Raw genomic sequence first — 21,863 nt, forward strand, 5'->3', positions numbered from 1 at the left:
GATACGAGTATAAGCAATGCGTAATATTTCATTTATTGTTATTAATTGTGTTTTCCTTTATTACAGTTGGATTTGCAGCCACAATGGGCGGTCACACTTATGTCGGCGTATTATCCGATGTTAATGACCTGCGCATCGCTGATTGTTTGTATGTGGGCTGAGGTGGGTAATATATAGCATATGAATACATGTATGTAAAGGGTGTCTTTTTGAGAGCTTGTGAACTTAAAAAGATAACCCATGTTTTAGTGATTATCCATCATGTCATTGATAGGATTGCAAGTCAATCTTCAAGTAGTTAAAGGCTATGCTTCTATTGAATGTAGAGTCATAACTAGTTTGTGTTACTGTTTATTTGTTTGACTCTCTGAGGCTTAGGTAAGGTTAGATACCCCCATAAAATTACTTATGTTTGGCATACAGGAACCTTCTCTTGCAAGTTGGCAAGCCTTCTCTCTGAGGCTTTCCCTGCAGGAAGTTCTATGAAAGCTAACCTCGCGAGTTCTATTTAACGTACACTAAGGACTAATCCACATCCAGCAATATTATATACATAAATATTGGGTATGGGAATAAGTTTCTGCTCTCGTAAAAGAGGTGTCGCTGCTGATACTATTTTTGTGTTCGCTCTAGTAATATACTGGGGATTTGAAGGTGTATATGTGAGGACTCCATCGCAGTGGTAGACATTCATTTGATGCGTAGAGATTCTTTTTGTATCTGACGTCAAAAATGTCTACCTTTAGCCCGAAAAAACAGCATTTGCCGAGGGAGGTCATGCTTCAATATTACCTTTTAAAGAAGAGTGCAACTGATGTTGACAGATCAACCGTTGGTAAACGTTTGGTAGGTAACTGGGCGCCACATCCATTGAAGGAGAGGGATATCGAGAGAGATGTTTGGTGACGAGTGAGATGCTTCTGGCTAAATCGGTACAGAAATATTTAGAGAGACTGAATTGGGGAATCTTGTCCCACCCGGCGTATTGCCTAGACATTGTACCTTCATATTACCATCTGTTCCGATCAATGCAGTTAGGCCTTATTGGAAGATGGAAGATGGAGTAAGGCTTATCAGTTTCAAAGTAATATTCGTCAGAACTGCCCCTATCTAACGTATCATCTCTAAATCGCTTAGCCAACGTGCGTACGAATAAATATATAAAAAAAAGCCTGCTAGTTCTTCTGGCAGTGACAGTGACACTGTAAGGCATAATCGAAGAACTGAAATTCGTTCTGACGCTACCGTCGTCTCACATCGTAAGTCTACATTATAAGGATGATAAGACTACATCGCTAATGGCCCCTAATGTCTTTGAATGAAAACGTGACTCTTTTACTATACCTATGCGTATCTTATCACTCAGAACGACAGATGTCGGGAGTCTTGCAGCTACGAACTAATTTGGGCGGCCATATGTCGACACGCGTCCGGAATGGTAAAACGGCTTGGGCGGCTATATGCCGACACTCGTCCCTAAAGAGTTAAAACTTGCGTTGACAATTCAATTGTTTCAGGTGTAGCAACGTACGCTGGGTATTTATCAGTAATGAATATTTTTTGTAAATTTTTGAAGGCACAAACTATCGAGAAATGCACGAAAAAAATATTCAAAAGTATCTTCCAGTTGCGTCTATTAAGTCCTCTGTAGCAATTTACCCCACCAACATGCTCTGACATTTTTGCATTGTTTTTTTTTTGTGAAATCAGTTTCTTTTCACCCGCATGCCGACTTTTACAATCCATGCCTCAGAGGATCGTTCGAAGGTGTTTTTGTGATTTATTTCACAATGCACGTTTTTTACCTATACGCAAAGTCCAATGTTTATCCGGATTTATAGTTTTTGTCGTCGTCCTGAACGCGAATCTTGATTGATTTGATGCTCCGTTTTGTCGCATTTTGTAAGTTATTGCACACAAGTATTTCTTTCTCCAAGATTTTTCGTGATCCACATTTGAGAAGTATTTTGCTGGTGCACTGCCACAATCTGATTTTAGAGCTCGGTCAATTATCACTTCAACAATAACAAAACCTATCCAAAAATCCTTAACTACCAAACAGTGGCATGCCTATTGATTTACGACCCTTATCTCGCCATATTTTGTATTCTTCAGAATAAAATGGTATTTCTTATATTTAAAAACACAAAAGGGGCATACAAATTTTGGTAATCTAAATGCAATATTTTTGACTTCAGTAGCAATGCTTTTAAAATTTTGCTCAAGGCAGTAAGTATGTAAAGCCAACGTTCAATTTTAGCACCTTGCGCATTACTGGCACTTCGTATTATCAATAGCCAAAATTGAAAACCTCCAATATTCCCTCTTATCAGAGTTTACTGATAACATATTGTACAAAAAAGTGGAAAAAGGGTACCAAGTAATTAAAAAACAAAACCATATATTGGCAAAATATGCTCAAATACAAAAACATAGAAAACCCGCGCAAAATTTTTCACGTTTCCGTTATTTTTGAGAAAATTTGGAAAAAAAATGCCTCTATTTTTTAAGGACACAAGCTTTAAAAAGGTGAAAATTGATAACGTATTTATGCAAAAATATAATACAAGAATTTCAGTTAATTCGAAAAAGTATCAGAATTTTCTTAAATGATTTCGAAGACGTATTCGAAATCATGAGTGGCTTTAAAAAGAAACATTAAAAGGAAGCAATGCTGTCTGTCCGAGTGTACTTAGATCTTAGATAAATTTTCTACTCAATATACTAAATGGCTCAAAATTAATCACCCTATCGCAAGATTTATAATTTTTGCAAATGGCGCCGTACGTCAATCATATTTGACACTTGTGAACTAAACAGCTGCAGTACTGAAACACAGCCAATGGAGCGTGTAAAGCTCAAAATAAAGATGTCCATCAGTTATCAGTGCTAAGGGTGTTCGACGCCTCTACATTGTGCAGGGGACAATTAAATAAGACCAATATAAAGAAGTGCTTCAGAATCGATTGCTGCCGACGCTGAGGGAAATGGTTTCAGGATGGTGAAGACTTCATGCTTATGCACGATTCGGCGCTGTGTCATAAAGCCAGAAGTGTTACCAAGTTCTTGAAATTGTGTACAATGTAGTGCTACCAGAGGCTCAGTTTTGGGAGGACTCAGAAAATGAGCCCGGCAAACACTGTTTTCGCATTTTTACGGATGGCTCCAGGACCGAGCATGGCTCCGGATCTGGGGTCTACGTGGAATCCAGCGGGACAAAACTGCACTTTGCTCTTGGAATGCATGCATCTGTGTTGCAAGCGGAGGTGTATGCAGTTCAAGAAGCCATGAACTTTGTTGTGGAAAAGTGATGGAGAGGCAGATCTATATGTGTCTGCAGCGACAGCCAAGCTGCGCTTTTGGCCTTAGACAGCCCTCCAACCACATCAGGGGTAGTCAAGTCCTGTAAATCCAGGCTGATCTATGTCGGTAGACATAATAGCCTGATGCTAATATGGGTCCCGGGACACGTGGGTATCGCGGGTAACGAGACCTCTGACTCCTTAGCTAAGATGGGCTCTGGGGCCAACTTCTTTGGCCCAGAGCCCGTTTTGCCACTCCCTTCTGCGGCCATCACAGCCACGGTTAGCAAATGGGTAACTACCACCCACAAGCGAGCTTGGCAGGCTGAGAGAGGCTGCAGATGGACTAAACCGATGTTACCTGTCATGTCCGATCGACTGTCGCAAACCCTTCTGTTATTAAGCAGAGGGGAGTGTAGACGGCTGGTTGGACTGATGACGGGCCACTTTCAGTGGGCGAAGCACATGGAAAGGTTGGGCATCTCAGACAGTGTACTCTGCCCAGCTTGTGAAGAGGAGGATGAGACGGCGGACCACTTCCTGTGTGTCTGCCCCGCCTTCGCTCGAATCAGGTTTGCGGTTCTTGGCACTGATGTGTTAAGAAGCGACCATCTTGGCTCCTTGGCACCACAAGATCTACTCAGATTTCTTCGGAGATCGGGTAGATTTACAGAAAATTAAAAGGGAATCCAAGTGTAGTACAATGGACTTAATTAATATCTGAGTGCTACACTTGCTAGTTGTCCCGACAAAAAAAAAAAAAAAGTTCTTGAAAGACCAAAACATTCCAGTCTTACATTGGCCGAGCAATTCTCCGGATATGAACCCCATAGAAAATCTTTGGGAGATCACCAAAGCTAAGATTGCCAAAGAAATGATAACAACCAAAGTAAAACTGATAGAAAAGCTGAAAGAGGCTTGGCATCACAACCCTAAAATAAAAGAAAGTGCCAATGACCAGCTTAGAAGCCCTTATTGAGGCTAAGGGAAATGTTACGAAATACTGACTCGTAAGAAGCAACACAATACATTACAATTTTTTTACGTTAAACATAACGGTGTTTTTTATATATTTTTCTTTAATTTTGTGTATAATTTTCTAAGATGTTGTTCTTATCATATTAAACGTGATTTTATTAAAAGCCAAATACTCCACAAGTACATATTTTTGCGATTGTCCCTAATGATTTGGCAACCCACTGCAATTTTGCGCCACCTTGTATCTATTAATTTGAAGGTAGAGCATTTAGACCATAGTGCGCTCACGCATAGTTGAGTTTTTAAATTGTTTTTCAAGTCCGAGTCTTTTTTTAACTAAAATTATTAATATATTTTGAATAAAGGATTAATTAAAAAAAATAAAATTTGGTGGAGGAGGGTGTACAGATATTTTTCAATTGTACCTGCGTGCTCGCCTACATAAGACGATTCTCTTGGGAAATTTTTCAATAGCATTTAAACATTTATGGCTTTTTCACTGCGAAATGTCATCTTTCAGAGCTTAAATTGTTTCTGGTTTATTTACTTAAACTCTGGTTCAGATAGCCTCACAGAAAATGGTTCAAAGGCGTTAGATAGAGCGAACTCAAGAATGATAAATTTACGAGGTTTGCTCTTTAATTATGGTGAAAAAGCAAATTGTTAGAGGAACTTCGACTTCCACGTCACTTGGGAGATTCGGCAGCCGAATTCCGCACGTGCATTTCACACATGTATTCGCACACTCTTCTAATAAGTCGTCGATCAGATAACAAAGAAGGAACATCAGCGAGACTGTGTTAATATTTTTTTCGTATATTAGTGATAACAGCCAGCGATCCGAAATATGCACAATTCATTTCACATACTCGTCCAACATCAGTCGTTGTTCAGACGGTAACGAAGTGTCATTGGTTAATTTTTTTCGTATATCACAACACAATCTCAGTTTTTTTGTAAACACATCCTATCAGCTCATCAGCTGATTCTGTCAAATTCGCTCAGAGTCCAAAAACGGTGTGTTATTGGGCACACCTCTACAAATCTTTTCACCAACGAACTTGGCGGTCAACTTGAACAGCGTTAAAACAATGTGCAGGACCCACCCTGTACTTCCGGCAAATCCAATAGTTTCGTTGTTCATTTTGCTATTGCCTGATTTGTAAAAAAAATTATACATCAACTTTTTTTTAGATCTTATTATTACTTATTTTGTACCCATAGCATCAACAATGAGCTAAACAACTTTAATAACAAGCAACTCGATATTATAATATTTTTGTTTTTGTATTATAACAACATAAAACTTTCCACATCAACTTTGAAGCAATGCTTCTAAAGTGATAGTTCTTCGACGGATTTATTTTTTCTTTATTTTTCCTTGTTCACTCCTCTCGGGAGCATAAGGCCTCGGCAGGACTCAGTCTTGCGTTGGTTTCGTTAATCTGTTTTTATTTCTGACAGGGTAGGTGATTAGCCTTCTGCTACCAGTCCTAAGTAGTGGAATGCCCACCTGTCATTGCTTAGGCACAACGCCTCCTTACTGCTTGGAGCGCCATCTGTGTCTCACATTTTTCTGACAGAAGAATCGCACAGATTGTTAAGGAATTCGCTAAATTTCGTGTGTCTGCGCTATTACCGCGGATTTATACACCCCCGAAATTATTATGAAGCCATCACATATTGACAGTGTTGACTATATACTTATTTATATTTTAATTTCAATTACTTTTTTTTATAAAAATACTAGCTTTAACCCGCGGCCCCGCTCGCGTAGGAGTAGTTTTGAGTGATTTAGGATATGTATATAGAAGAATTACAAACAATAATTTTATAGAAAATATTTTTTTATTAATAACCATAATATTACAATACCCGGCATCCGTTGCTATGCCTCGTTGAATAAAATCAAAACAACCAATCAGAAAAATATCAAGCAAAATTATTTTTATTAATTTTCTATCTCAAACCGTTTTTGAACTTTGCATTTGGGTCATAGCTGAACAACTTATGCTAATTATGAAGTCTAGAGTGTGCTATAAATAGTGGGAAATTGGAAAAACTAAGATTTTATAGATTACATTTAAGCAAATATTCGATTATTAGTGACGAATGAGAGTGGTGGCGCGGCCTGGGGGCTGTGGGAAGGGAGTTCCATCATAAAAACATGCCTATAACCTTCATTGGGTGAAAATATGAATGTATAAAAATGTTTGCGTCATTTGGTGTTGTCGTTTCGTAGTGATGCGCGGACAACGTACAGACATTCACCTTTATATTATAGTATAGATAGATAACAAAGACTATAATAGTTCAAGTTTCAGATCTTTATCAAAATTTCAGACTTTTTAACAAGATTTTTTTTTATTGTGTACTCTGCTTTACATTACAGCCCACTCAATTTTAGTATAACGAAGTGTGTATGCAGTAGCTCAAAGTCTTTGTTGATTTTTGTTATTGTAATTATTTGCCCTGACGATGTTTCGCATTTTCTCAGTATAACAAAAAACAAAAAACGTCTTGCTTTCGTTATATTGTATGAATGCGCAACACTTTGAGAGGAAAAAAACAATCAAAAGTCAGTTGAAATATTTTTTTTCGTTTAAGGAACTGATAAGTTTTTTTTGCGCCAATCAAAAAAGCAATTAATCTTAATGTTCATAATATTGTGAACTCACCATTCATTCTTCAGGCCGGTAATCGATTAGTTGCTCACTTAAACACAATGGGCTGTAAAGAGGAAGACGATGTTAAAATTGAATTTTCATAAGCTTTAAAAAGCTTTTACTTTGTTGCTCTATTCAATGAGCTAATACTTATCGCAAATACACGTATACTTTTGCTCTTAACTGAATTTATTGTTTCGTTCTCTTACTTATGAGTAGGATGAGGTTTCACGCACTATAAACCCAAAAATATGCACATAAAAATTATACATCTAAAACTTGGAAATATACAGCAATAATGGGGTTTTTTGTGTTTTTACTTATGACTTTGTGGCAATATTATAGTAAAATATAATAAATAAATTAACAGAAGTTCAAGACGGCTGTTCATTCAACTATGTACATTAGGGCAGGTCAATTTGTTCTTCAGAAAATATAACCTACTTTGTTTCGGCCACTGCGACAGTATTCTACTGTCAATTCTAAACAAGAAAGACCACGGAAACATAATTCTAAAATGGATTCCGAGCGACCTTATTTTTAATTTTCGTTATTCATCCGCATTCAATTTTTTTGTTCTGTTATATTTTTTTGGAAGACAATACTTGTTCATGTTTTGTTTTTTGAGTACAAGAAATTAAATTTCTCCGCTGGAGCGCGTAAATTTACGTTAAGCTAAGTTTACTGTTTACTTTAATTAACTTAATTTGACTATGTTTCAAGGAAAATAACCGATTTTCCCGACTTTTGAATAAGGAAAACTATTTACTGCAGTTTTCTAGTACTTGATAGTCAAAATTTCGTAGTAGTAAAATATCCCAAAAAAAAATTCTATATATAAAACAAAAAAAGTTGTTGAATGTACTTTTTCTTCTTTTAACACTCTACTAAAATCTATTGTAAGGACCTTGTCTCTTTCTTGTGTTGTACAGCGTAATTTGACGATTTGAAAAGTTGAATATATGACTATTTTGGTTGTTAAGTTTTCTATATTTCAACGAGCTGACATTTCGTTCAGTGCTTGGACCACTGCTCTGGAAACATCATGTACGATGGTGTTCTGCGCCTCAATATACCTGTTGTAATATATGAATATTCAACATTGTTGCGGAGACAAAGTAGTTCGTAGTAAATATTTCAATCATGTATACTTGCAACCCTGTACTTGTATTACTCTTTCTGTCATTCTTATTCTTCTCAATAAATTCAATCATTTACTAGTGATCAGAGCGCATCGTCATTTTACAACATGATAGCAGTCCAAGGTTAGAGAAAACGCGGAAAATCAGGTAATGGAAAAAATAGTGCCGAAATCGGAAAAAGAAAAAATTAGAACACGAAATTTGAAAAAAAAAAAAAAAAATCCGTGCAAGAAGCTGATGCACTTGGATTAAAAGTGAGCACATGTTCATCGCCCAGAAGGCTGCAAGTCCACGAGGCATTTTGAGGTTAGCACATGTTTGCTAAATTGAAGACGAGACTACAAAGTTTGGTTTCCAACGAAGATAAATTAACTGAAGATTTCGAGCTAAGCAGAGAAAACCGGAATTTTTTGAGAAAAAGATTTTTGAAAATTTTGAAAAGGACTCTGATCTTGAAGACTATAATCGAAAATAATTGGAAAATTCAGGAAGAAGAAGAAATGGCTAGGCAAGCAAAAATTGACGACGTGAGTATTCCAGTGTTTGATGGGGCAAATTTTTCGAACTGGAAGTTTCGACTTTTAAACATTTTGGAGTATAAGGAGTGCCAAGGTCCAGCAAAAAGGGAAAAGACCGCCGCCGACGATGAAGGTACGTGGAAGAAAAGCGACCTAAAAGCCAAGACAATCGTGATAAGCGCTCTGTCGGACAGGCAGTTAGAGTACATAAGTGAGTGCACATCGACTTACAAAATAATGTCGAAATTAGAAAAAATGTATTCAACGCAGTCAACTTCACTACAAATTATCAAGAGGTCAAAATTAGAAGAAGTGAAATTGAGGAATTACGGCAATGTTGAGGAATTTCTCGTTGACTTCGAAAAGGCATGCAACGAGTTGAAATCAGCTGGGGCCTCATTAAACGAAGAAGAAAAAATGCGGTACCTGATAAAAGCCCTACCACCTAACTACAGCTACATTGGAGACTTCATCGACCTGGTGCCTGAAGAGTCAAGGACTGTCGAATATGTGATGTCCAAAATTAAGGAAAAAAACGTGAACAAAAGTGATTGTGAAAAAAATACCAATGTGAGCACTTTTAGTGCAAAGACAAAAGGAGAATGCTTCCAGTGTGGAAAACCTGGGCATTATCAACGAGACTGCTGGCACAAGCCGCAAGGCAGCTACGGACGAGGATCTCAACACAGCCAGGGCAGAGGAGCCCAATCAAACCCCAGAGGACATCCTGGTACACCGAGAGGCAGAGGCGCGTCGCAACGAGGTTACGGTCGCGGCAGAGGCCAAGGACATCAGGCATCAACATCCACCAGCGAGCAGCACCAGGAGCTGTCTTCTGAGTCATGGGCAACGCAAGTGGTGAAAGTGAATGCGGATGATGTTGTGAAAGATGTGTGTGAGAATGAAATTGAATGGTTGTTGGATAGTGGTTGCACAGACCACATCATCAACAATGAAGATTATTTTTGTAAGTATAGTGATTTAAAAAATCCTATTGAAGTAAGATTTCCAGATGGAAAAAATTTAAAAGCAACAAAAATAGGAACAGTTAAGACATTATTCAAAAATTATTATAATCAAGTAGAAGTTGAACTAAAAAATGTATACTTTGTTAATGGCATTCGAAAGAATTTGTTGAGTTCTTCTAAAATAACTAAAAATAGTACAATTGTTTCAAGAGGTCAAAATGCAAAAATCTATAATAATGATAAAAAGTTGATAGCTGTTGCTAATAAAATAGATGGATTATATATAATGAAAAGTTTTATGCACAAAAAAGAAAAGAATGAGATTTATGCAAATGTAGTTAAACTAACAGATAAAGAAAAATGGCATAGAGCGCTAGGCCATGTAAATTTTCAATATTTAAACAAATTAGTAAATGACAAATTAGTAGAAGGATTGCCTGAAAAATTGGAAAATAATATAATGAAATGTGCAAATTGTATACAAAGCAAAATGGCTAATGTACCGTTCGAAAATAAGCGAACTAAGACTTCTGAAATTTTAGAATTAATTCATACCGATTTAAATGGACCACATAATACCTCTGGTAATCGTGGTGAAAAATATTTTCTTACATTTATAGATGATTATAGTAAGTGCGCGAAAATTTACTGTATCAAAAGTAAAGATGAAACTGCAGAATGTTTCAAAGAATTTGTTAATTTAGTCGAAAATAAAATCAATAAAAGAATAAAAAAATTTAGATGTGACAATGGTAGAGAATACTTAAATAAAGAAATTGAACAATTAACGAAAAATAAAGGAATTGAATTGTTACCATGTCCACCATATGTTCATGAATTAAATGGAGTCGCGGAAAGATATAACAGATCTGCAATGGATATTGGTAGATGTCTAGCAAGAGAAGCAAAAATAAATCACAGGTTTTGGCCTGAAATAATGAAAACAGTCGCTTATTTGAAAAATCGTGCAATAGCCAATACTCAAGAAAACAAAACACCATATGAAATATTTTTTGGTAAAAAGCCTAATGTAAAACATTTGAAAATTTATGGAAGCAGAGTTTTTGTCAGATTACCCGAAACTTTGAGAAAAAATAAATGGGATGATAAAGCAAAATTGGGTGTACTCGTAGGTTACAATGATAATAGTTACAGAGTCTTAGTAAATAATAAAATAATTAATGCCAGACACGTTCAAGTGGTTGAAGAGGGCACAGAATTAATTTGTTTAGAAAAAAATAATAATAATGATGACAGAAATTTTGATGATGAAAATGTGGTAAATTTGAATCTAGATAATGATCTGAATGAAATAAATGAAGATAATAAAGATGGTTTTGATAATGCTATTGATAATGATACTGAAGTAAATAACGAATCAAATATTTTACAAAATAACAATGAGAAAATAATTGAAAAAAGAGCGTCAGAGAGAAAAAGAAATCCTGTGAATAGATTTGGTAACCCTGTAATACACCATATTTATGTAAACCATGTAAACGCAAACGTACCTAATACATTTGAGGAGGCGATCAACTCTCAAGAATCCAGAGAATGGAAAAAGGCCATGAATTTAGAGATAGAAAGTTTAAATAAAAATAAAACATGGATAGTAGTTGAAAGACCTAAGGATAAGAAAATTATAGATGTGAAATGGATTTATAAAAAGAAAATTCATAATACTTATAAAGCAAGATTAGTCGTAAGAGGTTTTCAACAAAAGGAGTACCTTGAAAATGTTTATTCGCCAGTCGGCAAAATGCAAACTTTGAAAATTTTACTAAGCTATTGTTCACATAATTTATTCATAGATCAAATGGATGTTGAGACAGCTTTTCTTAATGGTACTGTTAAATCTGAAGTTTATATTAATCAACCTAGAGGCTATGAAACAGATAAAAATGAAGTATACAAATTACAAAAAGCGTTGTATGGTCTGAGAGAAAGTCCAAGAGCTTGGTATGAGTGTTTTCATCAACATGTAGAAAAAATGAATTTTGTCAGAAGTAATTATGACTACTGTTTGTATGTAAATAGCACAGGCAAAGATCCAATATACATTTTAGTTTTTGTAGATGATCTTTTGATTTGCTGTAAAGATAAAACGAAAATTGATAAAATTAAAGCAAGTTTAATGCAAAGATTTTCAATGAAAGATTTAGGAAAAATTAATAATTATATAGGAATCGATATAAATTATAGTGATGACAGAAAAACAATGACATTAAGTCAAACAAGATATATTGAATCTTTGGCTGTAAAGTACAATTTGGAAAATTCAAAATTATAATATATGATACTCCAATGGAAAGTAATCTAAAATTAGAACAAGCGAGTGAAATCGATGAGAGATTAAAGTACAGAAATTTAATTGGTGAATTATTGTACATTAGTACAGGCACAAGGCCAGATATTACTTACAGCGTTAATTACTTTAGTAGATTTCAAAGCTGTTATAATCAAACGCATTTTAAATATGCATTAAGAGTATTAAAATATTTATGCAAGACTAAAGATTTAAAATTAACGTATTCAGACCAAAATACAAAAGATGAACATTTAGACTGTATGGTTGATTCTGATTATGCAGGAGATAATGTAGATCGAAAATCTACAACGGGATTCATAATAAGATTATTTGGTAATTTGATTTATTGGAAAACACGTAAACAAAACACAGTAACTAAATGTTCAACTTTTGCAGAGTATACCGCTATGTCGGAAGCAGTAACAGAAGTTTTATTTTTGAGAAATTTGTTGAATGAATCATTTAATTTGAATATAGACAAACGTATAAAAATATATGAAGATAATTCAGGCGCAGTAGCAATCGCAAAATTTGGAAATTTCACAAAAAACTCGAAGCACATTGAAGTGCAGTATCATTATATTAATGAAAATTATGAAAATGGGGCGATTGATATTGTAAAAATCGATTCTGAACGTAACTTAGCAGATATATTAACAAAGAGTTTAAACAGAATTAAATTTATGAAAAATAGAAAAGAGCTAAAGTTGATTTGAGTTATTGTTGACTAAAACATTAATTGTAAACCTTAGAGTACAAAGCAAAAATGAAATGATTTACGTAAAATTTGAAAATAGAATTATTTGATGTAAAGTAAGAATGAATACTGATGTAAAATGTTGAAAATTCAAGGAGGCGTGTTGTAATATATGAATATTCAACATTGTTGCGGAGACAAAGTAGTTCGTAGTAAATATTTCAATCATGTATACTTGCAACCCTGTACTTGTATTACTCTTTCTGTCATTCTTATTCTTCTCAATAAATTCAATCATTTACAAGTGATCAGAGCGCATCGTCATTTTACAACAATACCCAATGGTGCCAACATTATCGGGCTTGCGGACGATATCGCAGTAGTTATTACGGCTAAGAGACTAAGCGACATCTGCGAAAAAGCTAATCAGACCATAGTGTCCGTTAATTCTTGGCTGGTACAAAACGGCCTTCAACTCGCCGAGCAAAAACCGAAGTCCGTTCTCATATCGAGACAGAAAAAGTAGAAATGACAATTATACAAGTTGGCAATCACAGCATCACGACAGTACCAGCATTAAAATATCTGGGAATATTGATAGACAGGGAGTTATCCTTTAAAACACACCTGGAGTATGCGACCAAAAAAACATCAGCAACTGTAGCAGCATTATCGTAAATAATGCTAAACACCGGGGGCAAAGCAACGGCGGAACGGAAAAACCAAATATTATACGGCGCTCCTGTCTGGCATATGGCTACACAACATTCTTCTTATTTCCGCGGTATAAAGGCAGCGCATCGTTTATGTGCGCTTCGAATCTGCTCCGCCTTTAAAACTGTTTCAGAAGAAGCAGCGTTGGTTATCGCTGGAATGCATCCAGTAGAGATATTGGCAAACGAATCTGCAGTATTGGCTGAAAGTAAAACGCAACACATCATAACACGATATCTAGTACCAAAACTTGGCAGCAAAAATGGAATAGCACAACGAAGGGCCGCTGGACACATCGCTGCATTCCGGACTTGCGAAGCTGGCTCGAAAGAAAACACGGAGAAGTGGATTTTTATTCGACTCAATTTTTAACCGGGCATGGATGCTTCAAAGCATACCTCCATCGGTTCAAACACGAATAGAACCTCACTTGTCCACCACGTGGGGTAAAAGCGATAGAAGACGTCCACCACGTATTCTTCGAATGTAAGCGTTTTTATGGCTCTAGACTGAAGCTGCGCAGCGTATTTGGAGGAAATTACTACCCAGATTAATTCTTGCATTCCATGCTACAAAGCGGGGAAAAATGGACGACAGCATGCGATGTCATAGCAGAGACTATGAAGAAACTAAGGACCCTCGAAAGACTACGACCGGCGACTCATTCGCCTTTCCCCCACGATGTAATGCTTCGCGGTTGTCCCGTTGGGTGAGGGATTCGACGCAACAACAAGCTTGTCCTAGTTTCAAAGGGCCACTTGAGGGTAGCGCACTACCACAAAGCCCATGAAAAAAAGACATTTCGTCATCTATAAGATATCTTAGGGAAAATCGAAATACAAAAGATGTCTATGGACCTCTATTGGCTCGTTGGCACCATAGTTGCATTAAAGAGAAAAAACGCATGTTACAACTAATGATATGATCTCTAATAGAGGGTTTTGAGCAAAATAAACATCAAACATGAATTTCTCGTACCAAAAAACCATGATGAGTAAAATTAAAAATAAAGAGGTTTGAAATCCATTTTAGAAATCTTCTTCCATGGACTTCTTTTGTTCAGAATTAATCGTGAACACTTCAGTCGTCGAAACAAAGTTGAGCAAAAACTTAACCCGCCCTAATGTACATATGCCAAAATATCCGTGCCACTTAAACAAATGTAATGGGAGCATATTCAAAGGAAGCTAGCTCATTGAAGTACCTCCTGTCTTCAAACAAACAGTCGGCGCACTCGCTTATCGGCACACTCGTCACTGTTGACAGTTATAATTCCGAGGTTGTAAAAGACTTCGTTTATTTAGGAACCAGCATTAACACCGATAGCAATGTCAGCCTGGAAATCCAACGTAGAATCTCTCTTGTCAACAAGTGCTACTTTGGACTAAGTAGGCAACTGAGCAGTAAAGTTCTCTCTCGACGAACAAAACTAACATTCTACGAAGCTCTCATCATGCCCGTCCTAACGTATGGCGCAGAAGCGTGGACGATGACAACATCCGATGAAGAGACGCTTGGAGTGTTTGAGAAAAAGATTCTGCTTAAGATTTTTGGACCTTTGCATGTTGGCAACGGCGAATATCGCAGGCGATGGAACGAAGGGCTATGAGCTTTACGACGCCATAGATATAGTGCAGCTACGTTGGCTGAGTCATATCGTTCGAATAGATACAAATGCTCCGGCTTTGAAAGTATTCGATGCGGTACCAGCTGGTGGGAGCAGAGGAAGAGGAAGGCCTCCTCTGCGTTGGAAAGATCAGGTGGAGAAGAACTTGGCTTCACTTGGTGTGTCCAATTGGCGCCGGTTAGCACGAGAAAGAAACGACTGGCGCGCTTTGTTAAACTCGGCCAAAATCGCGTAAGCTGTTATCGCGCCAATTAAAAAGAAGAAGCTCATTTAGAGGCCAAAAGCGCGTAAGCGGTTATTTTAATATTTGGTATATTTATTTATCCAACCGCATAATTTGACAATTCCCCAGAAACGAACTTGTGTCGATTGGTATAAAGAAATGTTGTTGTGGTACATAACAATTCGTTTACCAGAAGTTATCAGAGAATTAAGGAAAACCAACCGCTGAAAACGAATCATCCTTCACCGGGACAATGCGAGCTCTTACGTATCGGCTCACACAAGAGAATTTTTAAGCACTCAAGAGATCGAATTAATGGGTAATCCGCCGTACAACCCTGATTTACCGCCTAATGATATTTTTTTGCTCCTGAGCATCAAACATAAAATGCGAGATCAATTCAAGTATTTCAACGCCTGAAGAAGTTGTTGAAGCTTTTAAAGAGCTCGTTTTGGAGATATCCACTTCTGAGTGGCAAAAGTGCTGTGAAAATTGGTTCAAGCGAATGTAAGAGTATAATTGACTTCCAAGCAGAATATTTAAAAAAAAAAAAAATAATGACACTCTCATTATTACTTTATTGTGTTTTTATTATTGGGTGCAAAGGCAACCCTCGCAAGTATCGCCTACGACGTTTAATTTCGAAGAATTCGTAGATATTTATGTACCTACGGGTGCAAAGGCCTGAACACTGTTACAAACGCTAGAATTTAATAGCTTATTATGAGTACAAGTGCACCTGGTTGTTTATGATGTGCACTTAAACACCTTCCGTAAACGCTGAACCGTCGAGATATTCATATTTATGTACATGTACACCCATACATGCGTGGAGTGGAGCTGATAATTGTTGTTTTTAGTTGAATGAACTTTTTTTTATTAATTTTAAGACTGTTGTGAGTTTCTTATTTATTATTATTATTTTTTTTTTTTTTTTGTCTTGTTTTTTTACAGCAAAGCAATTTTTCGGGCTCTTTTATCTTGGGTATTATAAATTGTGAAAGTGAATTATGAATTAATTTTCAACATTCAATACGAAACTATCGAGTGTCGTGGATGTTCTGTAAACGGCTTTATTTTGAAGTTGTTGAATAAGATAACTAATTAGAGGAATTTCGTGATTTCATACAATAAAATATTTACGAGTACACTTCTACATTCGCTGTTGTGAATAGTTTTTTTGTGAGAAAAGTAAGTAAATTAAAACAAATATTTCCGTAGTCTGTTTTTTGCATTAAGCGAGTCGTAATTATAAAGAAAACTTTAATAAACGATGGTTTTATGAGAAGAAAAATAGAAAATCATCAGGTTATAAAAAACTGAGCCACTTGTAAGTTTAAATACATTTTCTTTGAATGGCATACCGCTTGTTTGCTGGAATAGTGTCATCATTTTTTGAGATAACTGCGCAGCAGCTCTCTCTTAAGTTATGTTAAAAATGCAAAGCGATATTTGAAAAAGCAAAAATGTGATTCAGTGGTAGATTGAAAACTTTAAATTGAGTTCCCTTGATATTGTTTTTTTTTTTTACATTTTTTTTATTTATTTTTTTACTGGCTGTTTCGCAGACCTAAAAAATGCGCGCCAGTAAGAAATTTCGCTCGAATGAAGAGGTTATCGCTGAAACTGAGGCCTATTTTGAAGCAAAAGATAAATCATTCTACAAAAGTGGTATTGAAATGTTAGAGCGACGCTGGAATGATTGCGTTGGTCTTGATGGAATTATGTTGTTGAATAAAGCTAATTTTGAACGAAAAAGGTATTTTCTTTGCTAGGCCCGGGACTTTTCAGCCAATGTCTTAATTAGAAATTTAACTTCAGTTCTCTCCATATTCTCTTTTTTTTATAAGAAAGCTATAGTAATTGGAAATTTAAAGTTCTTGAAAAATGTTTTTGTTTTTTTGTTTCTTAGAATTATCGTTTTTTTTTCAGTGGTATGTACCTATAAACATAATCGCAATAGAACCAAATTTATTTTTTAATAATAATATTTTTAGTAATTGATTATTTTTGATTAAACTTTTTTTTCTCTTATTGTCTGTTTTGAGTTACAACGTTCTTCCCCCAGACGCCCTATTATGATACGTACAGTGAGTTAGAAAAATATGGGCGCAGAGAGTGTTTTCGCTTGAGTTTTCATGACAATTTTTTATTACTCATTTTGTACAAAAATATTGTTCATACTACAACAAAAGCAACATATTTTAAAGTTTCAATCTATACACAACAATAAACAAAAATCACGACAAGTCTACAAATTTTTCTGATACGCAGTTAAAGGGCAAGTTTACACTTTCTTGAAACTCGCGCTGATATTTAATTTCTGCTGATAGTCTTGTACATACATATATATTCTCCTTTGGACAAAGCTTAAAACTTCAGCATTTATTATATTAAAAACTATATTTCCATGCAAACTTAATGAAAAAAAAATTATCGTAAAAGTATCGAAAAGCCTAAATATACCGTCACACATACAAATACACTCGGTATTGATCGTCTTTGGCCAACCGTGGATCAGCGGTGCCCCCACAGGGGCCAGAGCCAATAATCGGAATCAGTTCCACAGAAATCAAGAATTGGATTAGCGATTATGTAGGCAATCTACATAAAGAGCGATGGTCCGGTCTAGAACGCTGCAGAACTGCAAAGTGTTTTGTGACAAGTCCGAACAGAAAACTGTCATACTTTCTACTAAAACTTAGAAGGAAAGACATTCGGTTGATGGTCGGCATCATTACAGGGCACAACCCATGGGGTCAGCATATGACCACCATTGGATTCATCGAGGACCCGGTATGTCTGCCATGCTTGGAGGAGGCGGATAGCACTAAGCACTTTTTCTGTGAGTGTCCTGCCTTTGCTAGAGCACAGCTACGAGTATTGGGTTCCGATGTCATGAGAATGAGTAATATTCATTCTCTAAAACTGGAGGATATTTACAGATTTGCCAAAGAATCGAGAAAATTCTCACAGGACTAATTATCTCTCTGTCCCTATTCTTTCCTATCTCTTTCTCTGATACTTTTGTCCTTCCCTCCTTGACTATCTACCCTCTTTCCAGAGCTCTAAATACAATAGGCTTTTTAGCCTGAGTGTTTTAGGAGCCACCAAATCTCCTGGTTCTCCTTGGTTCGACCTATTTCAAATTTGAATTTCAATCTTCTTTGCAAAGCAGATCTCTTCTTATTGATTGGCGCGATAGCCGCTTTAGCGATTTTGGCCGGGTTTAACAAAGCGCCTCAGTTGTTTTTTTCTCGTGCTAACCAGCACCAGTTGGACACACCAAGTGAAGCCAAGTCGTTCTCCACCTCTTCCCACCGCAAAGAAGGTCTTCCACTTCCTCTGCTACCACCCACTGAATACTTTCAGAACCGGCGCGTTAGTATCCATTCAGACGACATGACTTAGCCAGCGGAGCCGCTGGATCCAAAATAAACAAGACTGGCGTCATAAAAATGTTTTTATGTTTTTGATGGCGCGCCATCTTTTTAATGAGTTTGGAAGTTACATTCCTAGCTGACTTCCAGTAAAAGCTTGGTGACATTCATGCGATGATTGTCTACGTCGTGCCAGAGTTCATGAGTGGTTCACAAGTTTCAGAGATGGTTGTGAGGACGTAAATGACAATGAACATACGGGCCGCCCAAAATCAGTAATCACCGAAAACTCCATCGAAATTGTTCGCAAATTTATCAAAAAGGAACTGAGATCAGTGTTGAAATTCATGGAATCGGAGTTGAATATATCCAAAACTTCGATTTATCGGATTTTAACTGATTATTTGGGCTTACGAATGGTCCGTGCACGTTTCATATCGCACAAGTTAACTGAGGACCAAAAATTGCTCAGAATTCAACAATTGAAAGACCACATTAAAAGGCGCGAAAATACGAAAACTTCCTTTATAACATTGTGACTGGTGATGAAACGTGGTGTTTCCAACATGAACCTGAAACTAAACGTCAAAGTGCCGAATGGAAGGCCCCAGACGAGCCACCACCCAAAACATCGCGTTTGGAGAAGTCAAAATCAAGTCGATGCTCATTTGTTTTTGCGATTCCAAGGGAATTATCCACAAGCAGTTCGTGCCAATGGGCCAAACCGTCAATACAATTTTCTATCTTGACGTCTTAAAACGTTTGTTGCATCGCTTTCGTCGAATTCGCGAAGAAGGAAGCTGGCGCTTATTGCATGATAATGCACCATCTCATCGTTGCACGATTGGTTTTTTCACTAGAAATCGCATTTTAACCATCAATCACTCACCGTAGTCACCTGATATGGCTCCTTGTAACTTCTACCTATTCGGAAAATTGAATTTGGCTATGAAAGCAAAATCGTTTTGCGTCCCTAGAGGCCATTCCAAAGGGTTTGTACCGACATCCTCAAGGACATTCCGGTAAATGGCCAGAAACACTCTTTTGAAAAACTTTTAGATTGCGCAAAACAGTGTATCGAGGCCAGAGGGGACTAGTTTGAATAAATAAACTCGAAGTTATCAGAACAAAGCTCCTGACGTTTCTATTTTAGCTCAGCCTTGTTTATTTTGGACTTCACCTTGTAAATAGTAGAGTTTTTACGTCATGCGACATTGCTTGCATTAGTATTCTTTGAAATTATTATTTCCCGAAACACCTGTTCAATAGTCAAAGTCCAGCGAAGTTTATGAATTTAACTTTAACAAATGACGCAAAGTTGAAATAACTCTATTTTTCCTCGATGGATTTTTCTCGAGATCTTAAACATTTTAGTATTTATTTCATACTTTTATATACCTAACACAATTCCATTACGTTAATTTAAGTAAATATTTTATATAAACCCGCAACTTACCAGGTCATATGATTTCTCTTTTTACAGATTTTCCATTTACGCGATATCCGCTGGGAGAGATCACAATTTCTATCGAAAAGTTTTCTCGGCTTTGTTGCATTTAACTTATTCCTCTACAGCTTGTTCGGTGTCGAGGTATTCTCTTCATTGATCACCGCCGATCGGCAGAATTATGCGCACATTTTCAACGGCTGCTATGCAGTGCTGTTGCTCATCGTAGTCATTTTCTTTTTGATCTATGGCGTCGAAGTGTATTTCAAGTTGCGTGGTGGCTTTGTTTACGACCAAACAGGCAAAATACTTGGTCCCAGTGAAGCGATCGTAAATGCCTCACAGCTGCATCAGTCGCGCTTGGGTCTCTTATCGCAGGCGATTATGTTAATCGTTATTGTGGGCTTCCTAACATCGGAGACATTGGGTGATTTTTGGAAAACCAAGTAAGATTTTGACTAATGTATATTACATTCGATTTATATATTATAAATACTAATGTAACATAAATTTAATTGTTTTTTCTCTTGTTGTAGAGTACCGGTGTATTCACGCAATTGGCATGATATTGTCTTCCGCATCGTGGAGATGGGTGTTGCTTTTTGGTTCCCCTGTTGTTTGTGGAATTCAATGGCACCCGAACAGCTGTGGATATTGAATCCACGCAAATTGCTTTCACGTCAAATCGATCCATCCATACCGACCACATCGGCCGAAACCAAGAGCCTGTCGCCGGAGGAAGGTCAATCGTTTTTGACGAAAAAAGACTGCTGGATTTGTTATGATAATGACAAACCAGAGCCGCTCATACAACCGTGTCGCTGCACTGGTGACGTCAGCTCTGTGCATCATGAGTGCCTCAAACGCTGGCTAGTGGAGAGTTGCAGTTCAACAGATGCGCAATTATCGTGCAAAGTTTGTGGCTTCCCTTACGAAATTGAGAAGACTAAAAAGTAAGTAAACAGTAATTAAAATGAATTAAAAAAAATTAATATAAAAAAGCGAAATTTAAAAAAATTTAATAGTGACGGCATAAGGTGGTTGTTGTAATTGTAACAGCTTACAAATCCCTCTTAGAGCTAAATTTTATCTATCAGTATGAGTTAAACCAACAGCTATCTCGAAAAGGTGTCACCACAAGCAGGGGATGGTAGATGAGTACGGTTAAGTGGGCATGTGAAGAGGTGATTGATGTCGTGAGAAATATCTTCACTTGCCATACATAGGCATGCTGAGATCAATTCTGCGATAAGTAGGAGTTCAACCTGCAACACTATACAGAACATAACTGCGCCAGCGCACAGTGGCTAACCCCCTTAAATATTTGAAAAAATTATACAGAGTAGACGTAGGGCTTCAATTTTTCGTGTGCAACCTTTAACCAAACATAAATCAGGAAAAAAACGAAAAAATGGGTGTGCTCCGTTTATTTTAAAGCATACCTCTCTTACAAACCTAACCTCAAAAATGGCATTCAAAGAGCCCTAATAAGTGTAGGACTCCGAAATGTCGTCCGTTAATATATGTACGATAATATAGAAAGTAAACATACCAAAAATTAGCAAAATCGATTTACTTTAACGCATACCTCACCTAACCTCAAAAACGCTTAAAAATGTCATAAAAAGCGCAAGTAGGAATGCACGACTCTAAAATTTTGTTAATATATTTATTCTAATAGTATAAATAAACAGCGTTAAAAATGGCTGTAATCGGTTCATTTTTACGCACACCCCCCATACAAGCCTAACCTCAAAAAGCAATAAAAGGAATGGAGAAGTACTCGTATTATACATACAAAATGCAAACATGTACAAGCGGAATTACATATACAAAAATTTATAGCAAAAATTCTGTATATGGATATGAGAATGGTGCTTCACGGTGGCTAAA

The 21,863-nt window shown here is 36.7% G+C and overlaps 1 protein-coding gene across 6 annotated transcripts in view; it reads left to right on the top strand.

The window, feature by feature from the left end:
• LOC128865199 (uncharacterized) overlaps positions 1 to 21,863 on the top strand; it is a 107,141-nt gene that overhangs the window by 77,837 nt on the left and 7,441 nt on the right. For all 6 annotated transcript variants that reach the window (XR_008454769.1, XM_054105307.1, XM_054105306.1 and 3 more), the window contains 3 exons: positions 67 to 162; positions 20,007 to 20,416; positions 20,507 to 20,923. Coding sequence is in view for 5 of the 6 variants with exons in the window: in XM_054105307.1 (XP_053961282.1) it covers positions 67 to 162; positions 20,007 to 20,416; positions 20,507 to 20,923 (923 nt within the window). In the remaining variant the exon portion in view is untranslated. The remainder of the gene's footprint in view (positions 1 to 66; positions 163 to 20,006; positions 20,417 to 20,506; positions 20,924 to 21,863) is intronic.

Source organism: Anastrepha ludens, chromosome 5, assembly GCF_028408465.1.
Source record: "Anastrepha ludens isolate Willacy chromosome 5, idAnaLude1.1, whole genome shotgun sequence".
Taxonomy (NCBI): Eukaryota; Metazoa; Arthropoda; class Insecta; order Diptera; family Tephritidae; genus Anastrepha; species Anastrepha ludens.